This window comes from Dunckerocampus dactyliophorus, chromosome 13 (genome assembly GCF_027744805.1).
Source record: "Dunckerocampus dactyliophorus isolate RoL2022-P2 chromosome 13, RoL_Ddac_1.1, whole genome shotgun sequence".
In the NCBI taxonomy this organism is placed as follows: domain Eukaryota; kingdom Metazoa; phylum Chordata; class Actinopteri; order Syngnathiformes; family Syngnathidae; genus Dunckerocampus; species Dunckerocampus dactyliophorus.
The window spans coordinates 21264854-21283139 of record NC_072831.1 but is presented as its reverse complement, the minus strand read 5'-3'; the positions used below and the strand labels follow the sequence as shown (position 1 = coordinate 21283139).

Sequence of the window (18286 nt, the reverse complement as noted above, 5' to 3'; positions counted from 1 at the left end):
GTTACACCGGTTGAACTACATTACTTGTGTACCGACACTTAGCCAGAACACACCGGCTAGCGACTAGCTTCACCACAGACTCGCCCGCAGCGCGTCAGCGTCGCGCTCACGACGCCTCAGACTCGACTAGGCTACATATTCGAGATGCTGCTGTGTTTTTATTTCTGAGTTTGGAAAAGTTAACGCTCGGTGTAGGCGCTGGTTTCTATGATGTTGCTATGTGAAATCAATACGCCAAGCAAGGAAGTTCCAGTAATGCTTTCGAATGGCCGAAATACGCGAAATACTGTCAGTATTCCAAGTTATCATGGTCACAGCATGGACAGAAAACCATGAAACGTTGTTGGAGGTGTTTTAGTAGCGGCCCCTTGTATCCCATTACACGCACTACTGAGCTGTCGCTTTTTATCTGTTTTTATATCTTTAAAACGCACAAAAAGACATATGTGTTCATGGCTCACATAGGGATTGTGGATGATGGGCAAAATTCCCAAAAAAGTGTACTTTTCCTTCCATAATGACGCGAAAACCACCATATATCCGCTACGTACTCATCAGGTGCATGGCTATGGTGCTAGCTTTCATGTCTGTTGTCCTCCTCTCAGCCATCAGACATGAAATTGGCCGGATCAGCACATCCTAATCTCACCTGAGTGACATTTCGGAGGAGGAGCTGAAGGATGAGGACGATGATGAGGGACATGGGTGGATGCAAAGACAGACACGTGACGACCCCCTTCGGAATGTTCTCTCAATGTTTCTGTGACCTCTCACGTCGCCGCGTTGCAGAGACGTTGTGCCAACATTTGAGTCTGCTGGACAGCGAAGAAGAAGAGGAAGTGATGAAGAAGATGGATGTTTGGTGTTGTGCGTGAGTGTGCACCTCAAAGACTCACACAGCCCAGTGTTGCAACTTTACCTTCTTTTCAGTCTTAAAAAAAAAAAAGGAACATATTTTTTAAGTTTGTACTGTTTTATTATTTAAAAGCTGTGTTGACGACAAAAGGACAAAAGGAAAGTTGCGCACCTTTTATGTCAGCCTTTTATACGTCCTTTTCTTCTTTTGGCTTCATCCCAAACAAGCACAAAGTATTCATACCGGTGTCGTGTGGCAAAAACCTCTCCTTTCCACTGAAAAGACGCCTTCGCATCCACAAAACTCAAAGTGGAAAGTCATCGAAAAAGTGGCTGAAAATGTGGTAGTTTGTATTCATCCTTTGTTTGTGATGCATGAGCCCTCATCCCATCTGTCAATTTATTTATTTGCTTATATGAAAAAAAAGTTGGTGCATCGATGATCGTGCTTTGTTTCCATGAGGACGTTCTCTGTGTGTACGAGACCGTGCTGATGATGGTAGCAAGGAAGAAGAAGGTGTTTTTGTGGCAATATGCAAAGTTGGATCCATGAGAAGAATGTGGAGAGACCGTGGAATGCGAGGCCAACGTGCCGACAGCTCTCAGTGTGTCTTTGCAGGAGTTTGGGTTGTTGCACTCGCATTGTCTGCTCTCAAGCGACATCCTCATTAAAAAAAACAATGGAAGTAAAAAAATGAAACCAAACGGAACTCCAGTGTCGTATGTTTGTGCAACACTTGAATGCAACGTGTTCAAGAATACTTTTACATCTGCATGTTCAGCACGTTGAAATTTGAGTGAGTGATTTTTTGACTGGAAGAAAAGCTCTGCTTTTTATGTCAAAATCTCTAAACCCCGAATAGAAAACAACCCGTGTTCTGACTTGTTTCTAAGGAAAGAATAGCGTCTTATATTTGAGTTGAATGGGTTTGTTTGAGCTGGATGTGACACAAGAAGGTGTTAAAAGGCTACGGCGTTAACGATGTTACAGAAAAATACGTACTATTTTCATTGTTTCATTATTTTCACCCAAACACATTTTTGCACCATTCTAAATGGTTCTGGTAAATGGTAAACCAGGGGTGTCCAAGGTGTGTCCCGGGAGCTATTTGTGGCCCGCGGCACATTCTAAAAATGAAAAAATTAAAAATAAATCAACAGCAAAAATGTAAAATTCTACCGTTTTACAAGAGTCAAGTCAAAATATTGAGGAAAAAGTCATAATTTTACAAGAATAACATTGTAATGTAAAAAAAAATAATGTCATATTAGTGGCATAAAGTTCAAATATTAAAGTTTTGGTTTTTTTTACTCGCAATATTGTGAGAAACAAACAAAACAAAAGTTGTAATTTTTGGAAAATTAGGTTGCAGAAAAAATTCGTAATTTTACGAGAATAAAGTCATAATGATGAGAAGAACATTTACAAAAAGAAAGCTGAAATAGTTGGAAAATTTAGAAAAAAAAACAACAGGAAAAATGGGGAAAAAAATGCTGTACTTTTAATAAGTTGCAAAAAAATATGAAGAGAAAAAAGTTCATCACCAAAATCCGACCGTAGGAGACCAAGTGGGGGGTAAGTTGCTATTGCTGGGCTACAACGCTGATGGGGGTGTCATAAAACTTCATGTTAAAAACTCCAAACTATCCCTTGAAAGATAAGTTTTTAGTTTTTGCCACTTTCTTGTGTCATTTCCAGCGAAAAGATGAACAAAAACGCCGCAGGGTGGCCAAGTGGTTAGCATGTTCGCCACACAGTCGGGAAGATCTGGGTTCCAATCTCCAATGTGGGCATGTCTGTGTGGAGTTTGCATGTTCTCCCCGTGCGTGTGTGGGTTTTCTCCGGGTACTCCGGTTTCCTCCCACATTCCAAAAACATGCATTTTAGGTTAATTGGCGACTCTAAATTGTCCATAGGTGTGAATGTGAGCGTGAATGGTTGTTTGTCTATATGTTTGTCTATATGTGTACCCCGCCTCTCGCCCAAAGTCAGCTGGGATAGGCTCCACGCGAGCCTAAAGAGGAGAAGCAGCATAGAAAAAGGATGGATGGAAGATGAACAAAAAAATAATAAAATCCCCTGTTTCATGTTTGTTTTAACGGGATATAGGAGACTTTCTGAATGTCCTGAACTCCCGTTTCCATGCTGCTGTATGGCTGCCGCTCAACTTTCCATCACTGACATGACCGGCTGAGACTGAATCAGCAGCGCCTCTTCTTCAAAACACGATTCATCAACAATAAATTCCAAATGTGATCAACTGATCCGTTCCTATGCTCAAAGAATAAATCGCCTAATGACAACAACAAGTGTTTTGATCTTCTCATACGGATATTTATTACGTGGACATTTAAATAGAAACAACGCTATGACAAACTGTGAGCAGCTGAAAGGTAAAAGGTGGATTTGGGGCGTGTCCAGCAGTCCTGCAGTAGCGTTCAATGTTTCGTTAGCCATCATATGAAACGTTTTAGGGACTCTGATGTCAGCTTCCTGTTGCATTGAACGTCCTCACTGGATTAGATCAAACTGAAAAACAGCAAGCAGTGACATCCCCTCAAAAAAACCCAACCTAAACGACATGTTTTTGCTTGATAAAAGGCATCATTGTCGATAAGACACACACATTGCACTACACAGCAGAAGGTGAAAAAAATGAACATGAAAATTCATGACCGTACAAAAAATAATGTTCACTGTCGAATACTATTATTTGTAGTCTCAAATGATGGGCCGTCTTTGGAGGACAGCAACGGGCACCGACTTTCTGGACTCTGAATGGTGAAATGCTCGCGTTTATTTCTTTATTTTTGTCAACAGAAGAAGAAGAGAACATCCACCCCGGCGCGCTGACCACAATGAAATTCACATTCCTGTTGCTGTTGTTCAAGCCCGGTCTACTCCTGCTTGCTCAGCTTGTACTCCCGCTTGATTCTGGCGTACGGGCCGATGCTGTCGTCAAACACAAAGTCCCACAGTACCCTGATCCAGGAAGTGTGTTGCGGCAGGCAGTCGTAATATTCTGCTGCGATCTGCTTCACCTGGAGACCCGAAGGAGACTGTCAGTACCAGCAAGAACACAAGTACTTGGACAAGTACACGTAAGTATCAAAGTCAATGAATTCCTAAAAGGGAGAATGATTGCAGATGTTCCTTACAACACATGACAAACAAGGTCCTACTGAACTCCACTCATCCTTTACATCAGCACTTCACGTTTGATCGACTGGCTCTTGAATTGGCTTTATAGTTCTTTCGTTTTGGCACAAAGAACCCCCCCATACTGCCAAGGCACAAGGGGGACTATGAAATAAGCTGCTGACACCAAATGGGAAGGAGCTGGAACAGGAATGCCATGGGGGTTATGACCCATGAAGTAACGCTAAGCAACCTTACTGTGTGCTTCATGTCAATAAAGCAGGAGTATCCATGACATGATTATCACAACAACGCTATTACAAGTAGCAACCGTCTTTGTCAATTCTAACTCAAAGCTGAGATAAATAGACGTATTTTTGGTGATATTTTCACCCACAAAATGATTGATGTGAGCTCACCTTGATACAGCTCCGGACCAAAGTGGAATAATCACAAATTTGCAGTTGATTTCAACTGCCAATGAGATCCGGGGCAGTTCCATGAGCGCAGGTATCAGGAAAGAAACTCCTCCACCAAACATTTGAATCAAGGGAAACAAGCTGTGCACCGATCCTTCTAAAGTACATCCAAGGTGGGTTTCTATCGAACAGAATAAATAGAACACTGCTGAGGCAGAGGAGCAACCTGAAAGGTACGAACGTCTGAGCATGTGGCAAAATGCAACGCTGACGCCGCCGAGAAAGGATGAGACTTAAGGAAGCAGGAGAAGATTCAAGGCACAAAAGCTAAACAGCATCATCGATGATGCCAAACTCAACAACATGAAGCAACACATTTCATGCATTGAACGCCACCAATACCTCATTACTTCATCTACAGCAGGGGTGTCCAAAGTGCGGCCCGGGGGCCATTTGCGGCTCGCGGCTGTGACTGCGGCACAGTCTAAAAATGTAATTTAACAAGGAAACTAAAAAAAACAACAACAGCAGCAGCAAAAATGGGAAAATCAATCCAAAGTCAAAATATGAAGAGAAGAGTTGTAATCTAGCAAGGAAAAAAAGCCATCATTTCACAAGAATAAAGTAACAATACGAGGGAAAAATGTCATTTTAGCAGCATGACGTTGAAATATTAAAGAAAACAAGTTAGATTTTTTTTTTTTAAGCTAAAAAACAATGACTGAAGTTGTCATTTTTGGAAAGCTAGGTTGGGGGAAAATTTACAACATGGGAATAAAGTCAAAATATTAGAAAGAAAGTTGAAATATGTGGAAAATTATACAGAAAAAAATCCACAGCAGAAATGTGACCAGACTAAAGTCAAAATATTGAGAGAAAAAAAAAAAAAAACATTTCTAAGGAAAAAAAAATTGCAATTTTATGAGAATAAACTTTAAAAAATATCATTTTGGGAACACTGTTGAAATAAAGAAAGACATTATTGTTGAAATGGAAAAAAAGAGTTGTAATTTTATGACAATAAAGTCAAAACATTAAGAAACGAATGAAGAACAAAAGGGCATTTTTACCAGAATAAACTCGTATTACACGTCATTTTTAGTCGCATTGCACCTCTATTACACATGCTGTATATTACAAAAGGGAAATGCTATGGCTCCCCTGGGAGGGCCACTTGTAAGTGTCAATGTATAGTACATGAATACACTGCAAATATGAATATAACCCCAAGATATTATTAGACAATGCCTTTATTATATTTTGATTAACAAAGGACTGATAACTTCCTGTGAAATGATAAGCGAAGTGAGACTGCCAAGGTGACACGCAGACGTTCAGGTACGTATTTGTTTTTGATGATAAAAGCTCCTTGGGATATCTTGTTGCATGATTACATCACGGTACATTTAGAAGAATTGTGTTCCGTCAAAGTGAAGAACAAAAACATTTACTAGGAAAAAGGTGAAGTGCATTATTGACGCACATTATTCACCGGCCACATAAAATCATGTGGCAGCCCACATCTGGCCCCCGGGCCTTGAGTTTGCCACCTGTGTCATATACAGTCATCCCTTGTTTATTGCAGTTAATTGGTAGGTGAATTTTGTAATTCAGAAGCAGGATTCAATACCAATAAACTGAATATTTTCATAGATAAAGCATAGAAAGCCTGTTTATGACTTTCTAAATACAGTTTTTTACCAATATTAGAGCCTCGTACACATGAAATAACACCCCTATAGTCACATTTGCACTCCTATTATTCTTGGTTTACACCACATTGCGCAACACCAATGCACAGTCTACGGGATCAGTGCAGGGACATAAAAGGCGGCTGCCGCTCATAGCGCTTAGCAAGCTACCTCAACTTAAGAAGGTGTTTCAAACTGAGTGGGGAAGAAGGGCAAAGTAAGAAGCCAAAAACATACCACTTCCACACAGAATGAGTATTTCACTCTATCATGCGGACATGCCATGGCTGACCTAATGCACTGTGAAGGTCATTTCATCTAACGTCATGTCTCATCAGTGTAACGTTACTGACGCCTACAGTGACCAGAATGCGACATGTGACTTGTCTTTCAAGACTAATTGACTAATAATAGGCCACAGTCATCCACAAAACAGCGATCATTAATTATTATTATTATTTTTTTAAATGTGATGACGCAAGGGACGACTGTAATGTCATTTTTAAACTCTTATTTGTTTCTTGATATTAGATTTGTTGTCCTTGTCTCACAGGAAGTGAACAAATTGTAAATGACCAAATGTAAGCAAGTGAAATATTGTAAGTGTTGACGTGTAGACGCTACGGTGTGAGTGAATGATCAGTCACGGACGTGGAGAAGGTCTTTTAGACGTGCAGAATCGTGTAAAAGTAACCGCGTGACGTTCCTTAATGTAACTTTTAAGCACGTCTGAAACAAAGAGACCATCGTATTGTCCCGTGACAAGCAGTGGGGGGTTTACTCACTTGTGATACTGCAACTAACTAGCAAACAAAGCAACCGCCTCCAGTGGTGGAAACAACAGCGGGTTGCAGGTGCAAGTGCGGGGTTTCTCATTTGACTTTATGATCAAAAGATGCAAATAGTCTTTGTTTGACGGGAAGTGGTGTGTTTTTACGGCGGCATCTGCCATGAAGAAGCCAGTGTATCGTGTAGTTCCCTCTAGCTTACGATAAAAACCTCCCCTTTCTGATTGTTCCATAGTATGGATAAAACTCCAGTGGTGGTTAAACATGTCCTCATGTTTAAAAAAAAAAAAAAAAAAAAAAAAAAAAAAGAGTCCTAGTGTTCCTGGACTAACAGGTTTTCTGCCACAGTCAATTAGTTTCCTTGCACGTCGCGCGGAGGCCGGCTATTGACTTGCAATCCCACGTCTTTGTGTTGGCGCTGGTTAATCAGTTACTCCGTCTTCCATCTGATAAGTCCTGGCAGGTAACTTTCTCAATGCCTTTGTGTTTAGCTTGTCAAAGACGGGCGAGGCCTATCTTATCTGTCCACACCCCATGGAAAGGTTCACCCTGACACCACCTACACTGCAGCTGAAGATCGTATCGTCTGCAGGTACTTTTTTCCGAAATGCGGGCCTTAAAAGTAAAAAAACAAACAAAAAAACACGCTGGTCGAAACCTAATGCAAGACATTTGCGTATCTTGTGAGACTTCAGCTCAGTGAGCATCTAAAAGACCGGCTCCACAAGTGTGGTGGACATGAGGACACCCCTGCCGTAGCAAGCAACACATTTCTGTCCTGGTTGCTCAGTATATGCTGGTCTGTTTGGCACACACTTCCAATTTCCATTTCTCTTTTTAAAAAAAGTGAAAGTGCACATGTGACATTCTCACAGCCCTTGAAACAAAAAAAACTCTGCAGTGCCGCAGCATTCAGATCTGACAGCCGCTTTTGATACTGTGGACCACTCCGTCCTCTTCTCCCGCCTGGAACACTGAGTCGGCCCACGTGGTTCTGTGCCTAAATGGTTCATCTCATCTCTCGCCAACAGGACATTTTCATAAGAATCAATGATTTTTCCTCTACAGTCACTCCCCTCTCTTCTGGCGTGCCTCAGGGTTCAATCCTTGGTCCCATCCTATTTTCACTCTACATGCTACCATTAGGACCAATCATCTCCAGACACAATGACCCGTTGTGACAAGAATGCACAAAGTCCCCTCCATGGCTGTCTGCATGACACTAAACAATGGCGGTCGCAGATCTTCTTTCATTTAAATGACGGAAAAACAGTACATTGTTTTTAGCCCTGATTCACCTCACAATGCCCCCAATTTTAACATTTTGACAGCAGTATCTTAGCTTTGATAATTACTTCTGTGGTCAGAGCATTTTTTTCTACCTCAGGTTCCTGGCAAAGGTAAAAACCTTTTTATCAAGAGCAGACCTTGAAAAAGCAATTCATGTGTTCATCAGCTCCAGGCTCAACTATTGTAATGCCCTTTACACTGGAGGAAATCAGTCTCTCCTCCGCAGGCTCCACTTGGTGCAAAATGCAGCGCGCCTTCTCACTAACGTTAAAAATCACTCCGGTTGGCTTTTCTCTCCATTGGCTCCCAAAACATTCTAGAATCCATTTTAAAGTCCTCCTGTTTGTGTTTAAGGCCCTTAATGGTCTTGCTCCAGGATACTTGGCTGGATTCTTTTTTTTGTCCGTCACCACTTCAGGGCCCTGCACTCATCTGAGCACACAACTTCGGAACTCCCAAGTTTGAGATACAAAAAATAGGGGGATCGCTCTTTCGCTGCCTTTGCCCCTCAGCCTTGGAACGCCCTTCCACCTGCGCTACAGTCCATCACAGAGCTATCACTTTTTAAATTTCATTTAAAAACTGGCATTTGACAATTTGATCAATATAGATCAAATTGATTGATTGATGTGATTCTGTACATGTGCGTCTGGTTTTGTTTTAGGTGTTCTGATTATATTTTATTCGATCTTCCCTGTTCTTATTTGTTTTAAGCCATTTTTATTCTTGTGAAGCACCTTGGGCACCATTTGGATGTTGTAAGGTTCTATACGAATAAACTTTTTTTCATGCGAATATGGCCAGCAACAAACGATGTGAAAGTGAGCTCCCCTTAAGGCAACAGTTACTGAAGGCAGCGTTGATGTTTGAGCTTATGCAAATCAGCCGCAGGGAGGTTCTGTTCTGTACCTTCTGTACTGTAAACCACCACCGCCCAGGCTGCTCGGCACAATATGGCAGCAACGTACCACTTCAAACTACAATGGGCATTTGATAGATTATTATGACAATGAATCAACTTTTTTTCCCATAACATTTCCCTCTGAAGGTTCTGAACTCCTGTTTCCATGCCGGTGTCATACCTATCATAATAATGCTGCCTGGAGGAGTTGTGCTGCATAAACACTGTGGAACACATACACAACAATGGACAGGCGACAGCGTGCAGTGATACGACGGGAGAGAAAGTAACGCCGAGCGATTGTGAGGTCTGATTTTTTCGAGGAGGCATTTTTGTGAGGCAAATGTTTTACTCTTTTGAATGCATATTGTTTTGAAAAGCCAAACTCTTTACTTAAGTGGCCTCACCAACTAACCGGAACTATGTTCTTCATCACCCAAATCCGACCAGAACTTGGCTCACGGGACGAAATGGGGGGTAAGTGACTGTTGATGCACTACACTGCTGATGGGGATGTCATACAAGTACATGTCAAAAAATACAAACTATGCCTTTAACATTCCTACTCTGTTCCAACTACATTTGAGTCGAATGTGCAAGAATGATTTGAGACGGGTTCGAAACGTAATGTAAGTATTCGAACGGCATTCTTAAAAAGTAGTCATTCTTTCCCGAATGTGGCGCAAACTTGGAAAATGTTTCATTCCGACTGGTCCCACTTGATTTGTGCTGATTGTGAATACGTGTGACAGAGAGCTTAGGGAGTACACGAATTGTTGCTTCGATCTCCTATCGTGAACGGGGCTATCACGTACTTTTACACTTTACAACTTCAATCATAACTGATTAAAAACAACAAGCTGGAGGTTGACTAGCATCCTGGAAGGGATGATGGTTGACCCCACTGTAGATGTAAAATGAAGCTTTCACCTGAGGTAGTTTACTGCCAGGTATGCTTGGGAAGTCGTGGTGCTCCATATGATATCCGACATTGAAGGTGATCCAGTTGAGTGGTCCATAGTAGGAGTATGTCTCGTGTCCCTTCAGAAACATGTAGTGCTCAGCTATGAAATGTCCAGAGATGGGGTGCAGTCCCATACATAGGACAGATCCTGCAATGAGGTAAACAATGGGCTTAATCCCCCATAGATAATAGATAATGACATCTGCGGCCAGCTGCACAGCAGCATTCTGGACCTCCAGCTTACACACTGGCTTAGGGTTGACCAGCAGAGGGCGCAGGGTGTAGAAGAGAGGCTGCAGGAAGAGCCAGACTAGCTTCCTGGTGGGCGTGCAGAAGAACCATCCCTCAAAGTCCGTGGGAATGTCCACATCCAACTTGTCACCACCAAGGTAGCGGTGGTGGTCGATGTGGTACTTCTTGAAGGAGGCCGAGTAGGGCACTCCGATGGGAAGGTTGGCCCACATGGCGAACCAGCGGTTCCACTTGGCCAGCTTGTTGCCAAAGGCCACGTTGTGGGAGATGTCGTGGATGGCCAGGGTCAGAGAGTGGTTGACGCAGCCGCCGAAAGCATAGGCCCAGAACAAAATCCACTTCCAGGGGAGATTGTGGATCAGGTAGCAGGCTAGGAGCTGGGACAGCACCATGCCTGACACCACCCACTTGAGCTGGGGATCTGGACCCATCAGGGACTTGATCTGTGGGTACTTGGCTGTAGGGGGAGAAAAAAGGACACCAAATATGAGAAACCTGAGGACAAACTAAAGCAAGGAATGGTAGAATGAACTGCAATACAATATTAGCAACATGAACAGATACGACCGTGTCTGATGTTTGTATATTGGTCATTTACCATGAGAGGGTAGGATGCAATGTACTGCAATGCTAATGTTGCACCACTAAGCGCTACGGCTTAGTTCAGTTGCATTTCCATGGTGATAAGGGTCCAAGAATATCCATCCCACTTTTCACTACACCACTGTTAGTTTATGCTTTGCTATGATTGTGAGCTTAGCTAAACAACTGCTAGTTGCTCGACAGACATTTGTCCTTTTCCTTGTTGCCTTGTATATCACTGAGAGAGAACTGCGTTCTACTTCTTTGGGTGAAAATATCGGCAAATTGCACGTTGGCATGCTACGACTGCTGTATTTTCGTAGCTGTCGTGACTATCAACGTCCTGCCTACACCCTCAGTACTGGAACCGCAAGCCTGTTATAAAAGTAAAGTGACCTTGGTGGAAAGATTGCGCTTAAAAGCTGATTGAAATAGCATTAAGGCTTGTTTTCGGCTTGTATAGGATGAAGTCATGCTGATGGAAAAGAAAGTAAACAGAGCATGTTGTGCAGTGGCAGCTCTCCTGGGAGTCAGCTGCTCACACCTTTAATTGCCAGAGGTGAGACATCATTCGAACAAGCATGAAGAAGTAATTGTGTGCCTGCTTGCTTTCACACTGACAGGAATATTCCGTCTTTTTCCCCAGGTCGCTGGTCTGTGTGAAAAGCACCCATAAGACCGTTGAAGGCCAACCAACCGCCGATATTCCAGCTTCTAAGATATCATCAGAGATTTAACAGAAACGCAGCAGCGTCTGTGTGAAAGGGTATTCCCGGGGTATGGAGGGTTTCTTTGTAGGGCAGAGCAATTATGAGCTACACAAGGGAGGCGACATCGCCTCCAGTCCATTCATTTTCAATGGAACCTGCGCGACAGGGCGAGCGTCTCAGTCCGGCCAGGCGACTCGCAAAATTCATGCATTGTGCGCTCGTGCATGTCAACATGCACACGCTGGCTTGCGACACGTTCCCAAAAATGAGAAAAATGTTTAACTTTTCATCGCTGTCGCCCAGATGAGGACCAATCAGCGGGAGTTTCATTGACTGACCAAAGAGCGGATAGGATGCTATTCCGTAATACTCGCTGTGTCAGATTTCCCGGAGTTACTTGACATTTCTAAAAGAGAATAAAGAGGGGGAAAAAAAAAAAAAGCAGTGGCTTGGGAACTTGTTGGTGCCAGAGTAAACATATCAAGTAAGTTTACGCGGACATTTATGCAAGTTTATCTTCGATACTAGCAAGATCCGGTACTTGCCAGAGTACTCGATCAACACCGGCCACTTTTTCTCCTCCAAACTACTTTGATACCTGAAAATTCCCTCCAAATCTGACAGCCAATCAAAACCGTAGCACACTCATAATTCGCTCTGGCTGTGAGCGTGTGGCTGGCCACTACACTACCACCACACTACACAACTACACGTTGGCGACAGGTTTCACCAATCGTCGTCTTTGTTGCCTCCCGTGGTGGAGGCCTGCCGCCGATTAGAGCCATTAGACAATAATCAGTAATGTTGACCCTGATGTTAACACTTAGTTCTCACCAACAAAATGCAGGTGATAAGGTGTTATTCTTAAAAATGACTGGGCCTGACACCATAAGAAGGTCATTTTCATCATGGTTAAAGTGCATTCATCCAAAAAGACAACATCGCACATAGCCAGCTATAAAAATGTATCGGTGATCAGACATTTTTATTCCCTTATATCGGAATTGGCCCCCAAAAAATCTATATAGGTCAGGCCGTATTTCTTTGTGCCAAAATTGCATGAAAGGGAAGGCTCTGTTGAGGTTTTACCACCAAGGTTCACTTGTCGCTATCTGATAAGTATGGTACACATCATTTTCAATGTTGACACTTGTAATTATCTCCATGATTCTGTGTGAAAGACAAATAAACGCTGGTTCTACCGTTATGTCTCAATGATGTCCAATTTTGCAGAATCTTTGTGTGAAAGAGTTGGCGACCCAATAAAAATGAACCCACAACGCACTTTGGGGCACCATCCTAGGTTTAGGGAAGCCTGGCTTTCGACAAATATATATTACGTTCACATAGGTCAAAGACATTTAATGGCATTTGTGAAGCATGGCCTTAGATCCTCCTTCAACTTGAACTACTGTAACCTTCTTTACAGCTTCATTTCTAACATTTTTTTGTTGTTCTGACACATTTGAAGCTCATCTACGGCATCATATGACCACTCATTGTTCTATTTACAGACATCAGATGTTCCGTGACATGACTTTATTTGCTGGGATGCTATCCCGCCTAGAAAAGAGCATAAAGTTCAATGAATAGCCAGACATCAAAATCATAATCATGTAAACACACCGTTTATACTTGCAATAGAAGACGCTCCCATGATTTTGAGCCAGTTTCACTGTGAACGGTGTTAGCTTTCATCTAACAATAACAGCAAATGATTCACTCAAGCATTTTGAAAGAAAAGCTTGCTTTGTCATGTGGTGTGATAATAAAAGAAGCGACGGCGCTCATCCTACCGGGCAGGACAGAGAATAATCACAATAAAAGAAGGCTTTAATATTTAATGGCTGGGAGGTGTCAAGCAACCTTTTGTCTTATTTCACACCTGTGAGAAACACTATGCTCCAGGACACTATACACGGTATGTTTCAAACATACCCTTCACCAACATTTTCTGACATAATAAGCGTCACAAGTCAAACACTGTTTAAAAGATTAACTCCACAGGTTTTGCTTTTTTTGTGTGTTTTTTTTTTTTTTTTTTTGCGAAAATGTAATGATATCCATCAATATATAAAATGGAATTTATTGGGAGTTAGGAAAGTGCTAAACACGTGTGTCCCAGCTGCTCGGTAGAATATAACTAAAGCAAGAATGAGTCAACATGAACAATGAATGACAAAGAATAGTTATTATTTTGTGATGCCGCTAGGGAAAGCAGGAAATGTAACTTATTGGGACATATGAAAAATGATACACATGCCTTCGTCCTGGCTGCTCAGTATGATACAGCTAAAGCAACAAAAATTCCACATCAACAAAAAAAAAAGAAGAATTACTGTCCATTATGAAGTGTCTAGATCGGTTTAGTGTTTGCGTACCTGGGAAAAAAGGTATAAGAATGTGATATTATTATTACTACATATGATAACTCAGCACGGTGCATGAGTGGTTAGCATGTTGGCCACACAGTCAAGAGATCGGGAAGATCTGGGCTCGAATCTCCACTTGGGCATCTCTGTGTGGAGTTTGCATGTTCTCCCCGTGTGTGTGTGGGTTTCCGGTTTCCTCCCACATTCCAAAAACATGCATGTTAGGTTAACTGGCGACTAAATTGTCCATAGGTATGAATGTGAGTGTGAATGGTTGTTTGTCTATATGTGCCCTGCCATTGGTTGGCAACCAGACCAGGGTGTACCCCGCCTCTCGCCCAAAGTCAGCTGGGATACGCTCCAGCATAACCCCTGCTAATTAGGATAAGCGGCATAGAAAACAGATGATAAAATAAGCGACTTACCAGTCCGTAAATAATTTGTTGTATTTTTTGCTGTATAGTATAGTAGTATAGATATGCTCAACAAGTTACATTAAAAAACGTTGCGTAATTACATTTGCACAATTCAACATGTCCAAAAAGGAATAAGAAGAAGTAGACCTTATTTAATCCAACCCGTTATCTACAGTATTACAGTCGTCCGTTGCCACTTTGCGCTTCTAATTTTGCACCTTCACTCTATCACTGTTTTTCAAAATATATTAATTGATAAATCATCTCTGTTTCTTGGTTGACTCCGGCCTATTATTAGTCAACAAATCTGCATATCTGAGCACCAGACATGATTGGCGGAACAAAAGGCTTTTACTGCACATTTGAATCATCTCCCAACAGGCACAATAAGCCCTAATAAAAACATGGGCTACTGTTGCATCCGTAACCCAGGCCAAGCTGAAACTCAACTCTGAACCCACAACGTCACTTCCTGTCCGTCCCCCACCGGAAGACATTTACTTGAACACATACATGCACAAGTCTTAATGTCTTAAATGGCTTATTTTCTCTTATTTTGTCGACTATAGTGAGTAATACAAAGTGTAAAGGTGACTCGATAGGTGTTACTTCATGTCTAGAGGGCTCAAATGAACAGTATAAGAATTTCATTGCGTAGTATAACTACCTGTTTTACTGTGCATATTCAAGATTCAAGATTCAAGATTCAAGAGAGTTTTATTGTCATGTGCATAGTACAACAGCAGTTATACCATGCAATGAAAATCTTATTCTGTTCATTCTCCCAAGAAAAGAAAGAAAACAAATGAAAGAATAAGAACATAAGAAACATAAACACATAAACATATATACCAATAAATTAAGCAACAACAACAGAAGAGACATTAATACAAGTAAATAATACAAATAAATAAATAAATAAAGTGCTATGAGTGTGTGCGTGTGTTGCGTGCGGCGTGTGCGAGTGCTTCGTTGAGGAGCCTGATGGCCTGTGGGTAAAAGCTGTTTGCCAGCCTTGTGGTCCTGGACTTCAAACTCCTGTAGCGTCTGCCTGACGGTAGGAGTGTGAATAATGAGTGTTGTGGATGTGTGCTGTCCTTGATGAGGTTGTGTGTTCTTCGTAGGACTCTAGTTTTATAAATGTCTTGCAGTGAGGGGAGGGCTGCCCCAACAATGTTCTGTGAGGTCTTGATCACCCGCTGGAGTGCCTTCCTATCACGTGTTGTAGAGTTACCGTATGACATATGTATGTCGTATGACCATATGACAATAAAACTCTTGAATCTTGAATATATTCCATTTATAATTAAGCAATCCTACTTTGCGGAAATTCACTTAACACGGTCGGGTTTTGGAACCAATTAACCATGATGAACCAGGGATTACTGTGCTGATAAATAATTCACACCAGTGGTAACTTATTTATACACTTGTATATATACAAATGTTAAAAAAGGCTCCACCTACTTGTATGCCATGTGTTCAAAAGGTGAGTAACTTTTGTTTAGTCTTAGGATAACTTCTTATTACGCTTGTTTGACGATTTCAAATGTTACTTTAAAAATACCTGTCTTTTGTACATGTTATTAAAGGTTTTGTGATGGCCACAGTTTGACTCTGGGAGTAGTTATTTCTCAATCATAATTGATTACAATGAAAAACTAATGCTGACCATGGAGGGTTCGACTGATAAATTAAACAATCAATTAAAAAATTGCTGTTTCTTCCATGCAGATTTAACCTGACACACTAACACTAACCACATGATGACAGCTGTAGTTTACACTGAGTATTTTTTCAGTGGACACCTTTATTGCCCGCGGGCAGTCGAGTGCCATATAAGGTTACTTCTCACACACATTATATGGTAGGTGCGTGTTTGTCGAGAACAGGTAGAGAATGTGCCTTGTTACCATTGTCACTGCTTCAGCTGCAATATGCTCCCATTGTCCAGCACCTCAAAGCAAAGCTGGAAAAGACAAGTCCAGCTCCCCTCGGAGTTTGGACAAAGCAAAATGCAATTCACACTTGACATATGAGATGTGTGCTCATGCACTGGCAAACTCTATTTTTGATAACGATAACAATGAGTAGAGTTGTGACGTAAGATGGTTATGGTTTATTTGGTTTCAAACATGCTCAACAAGTTACACCGAAAAAAGGAGTAGGAAGAAGCAGAGCTTTTTCACTTCTACCTTTTCCCAATGTCTGACAGCATTGAATGTGACCCTTTTCTAATCGGGAAAGGAAAAAAAAATAACATAAATAAATCCTGATTATAGAAATAAGTAAATGGTAGTAATAGATATACAAAATAAATACAATGGATGAAATAATACAAAATAATAATTACTTGAGTAAATGGAAAAAAGAGAACATTCTTACACAAATAGAGAACAAACTACGTTAAGATAAATAAAGATACTATAGATAGACAAATAAATAAAGCACAAGTTAGAAAACTGACAGAAAATATGTATGATGTGCTGTATAAGTAATGCAGGATATAGAGTAAGAAATAATGTCTTAAATAATATTAGGTGATTAAAATTCAAGGTAAACTAGTGGTTTGGATCTCAGTCTTGTATATGTACAGTTTCTTAAAGTGGCTCATATCAATACATTGTTCCATAGGATTACTGCACATGCTGACGTGCTAAAGCCTGTGAACATACACATGTTTTATATTGTCGTATTTATTGTCTCTTATTGTTGTTGTACATTTCTGGGCAGCAAATTGTTTGCTTTATGCATGATTTCAGTATTTGTGATTTCATAAATATTTGTGTGTTCTCTACAGCCAATGTTTTGCATTATTCTAACTGTCCTTTTTTGGTCGATAGTAAGCGACTACATGATAGAACGATTTGTATAATCTTTATTGACACGTTCTGTTTTTGACAACACTGCTAAACTTGACGTTAAAAAGGGCTTTGGTGTAGTTTCTTCTAATTATATTAGTTTTATGTTATTAATTAGCCTAATAAGTGTGCACTCTTTTTACCATATTGTATTTATTGTAAGGGGTGACGTCCTTGCGAAGCATCTGCTGTTTGTCACTTTATGCATCAATGTACAATGTGAAACACAAGCTGAGCTTATTATCAATGAATAATAACAATAATGCTCCTTGTGATGAATTCTGGGCTATATATATATATATATATATATATATATATATATGTGTGTGTGTGTGTGTGTGTGTGTGTGTGTGTGTGTGTGTGTGTGTGTGGGCGCACGCGCACAAACACACCCACCCACCACACACACACACACACACACACACACACACACTTGATATTTACATAGCAAGTCTGGGGGGGCTACCCCTACCATTAAAACCTATTGGCAACCCTGATGCTAGTTAAGAAAGAGCCGGTAAACAGGTTTAACCTGTTAGCACTTGGTTTTGGTTAAAAACGACAACACCTGCCTAGCCAAAGACAGCAAAAACAATGACCCCGCTCGCGGGCTTCCAGCTTTATCAAACTTTGAAATGACACAAGCGTCTCACCCAGTATTTCTTTTCTCCTCGCCGTGTGCGGCTGGTCGTTGTAGACCCATTCAAAATCGCCTCTTCCACCTGACTTCCCCATTTCGTCCCCTCAGCTTGTCAGATGAGAGTGGCTCCCTGGCGCTCAAAGTCTCACCAAGAACTTCCTCTAAAGCCACGCCCACTCGCGCAGGTAGCAAGCTGAAATGCGTGAGATGTGACTACAAGCCACGCCCCCGACAACCCCTCCCTCGTCCTACGCTGCGGGTGCAACTGCTTCAACAGTGTTTCAATAATGCGCTGTTTAAACTGCTGAAACAAACAAGTTCCTCAAAACGTCCAATGTACTACTTTTCCTAATAAATTATATGCTACTAATAATAGAACATTTGTTACTATTTGGGAGATTGCATG

General features: G+C 41.4%; 2 protein-coding genes across 6 annotated transcripts in view; one reads left to right on the top strand and one right to left on the bottom strand.

Moving 5' to 3' along the window:
• The window catches only part of evla (Enah/Vasp-like a), a 48674-nt gene extending 47114 nt beyond the window's left edge, over positions 1-1560 (top strand). For all 4 annotated transcript variants that reach the window (XM_054797187.1, XM_054797186.1, XM_054797185.1 and 1 more), the window contains one exon: positions 606-1560. In XM_054797187.1, the coding sequence (XP_054653162.1) occupies positions 606-643 (38 nt within the window). In that variant the 3' untranslated portion in view covers positions 644-1560. The remainder of the gene's footprint in view (positions 1-605) is intronic.
• A 1608-nt stretch (positions 1561-3168) lies between these two features.
• degs2 (delta(4)-desaturase, sphingolipid 2) lies at positions 3169-18029 on the bottom strand. Of its 2 annotated transcripts, none has more exons than XM_054797189.1 (3): positions 17894-18029; positions 10014-10756; positions 3169-3897 (listed from the first exon to the last, which is right to left on the bottom strand). In XM_054797189.1, the coding sequence occupies exons 1-3, from the start codon at positions 17973-17975 to the stop codon at positions 3754-3756; spliced, it is 969 nt and encodes a 322-aa protein (XP_054653164.1). In that variant the 5' UTR covers positions 17976-18029; the 3' UTR covers positions 3169-3753. The 2 variants fall into 2 exon arrangements, with proteins under 2 accessions (XP_054653164.1, XP_054653165.1); XM_054797190.1 differs by having other exon boundaries at positions 3169-3385.
• Positions 18030-18286: the final 257 nt, after the last annotated feature.

What these genes read in the sequence shown, in the direction of transcription:
- degs2 (XM_054797189.1), bottom strand. Translation starts at nt 17,975, where the DNA reads ATGGGGAAGTCAGGTGGAAGAGGCGATTTTGAATGGGTCTACAACGAC. An exon ending in GAGGAGAAAAGAAATACTGG is followed by an intron (nt 10,757 to 17,893) that starts GTGAGACGCTTG and finishes CTCCCCCTACAG; the next exon opens with CCAAGTACCCACAGATCAAG. An exon ending in CTGGCAGTAAACTACCTCAG is followed by an intron (nt 3,898 to 10,013) that starts GTGAAAGCTTCA and finishes TCGGGTCTCCAG; the next exon opens with GTGAAGCAGATCGCAGCAGA.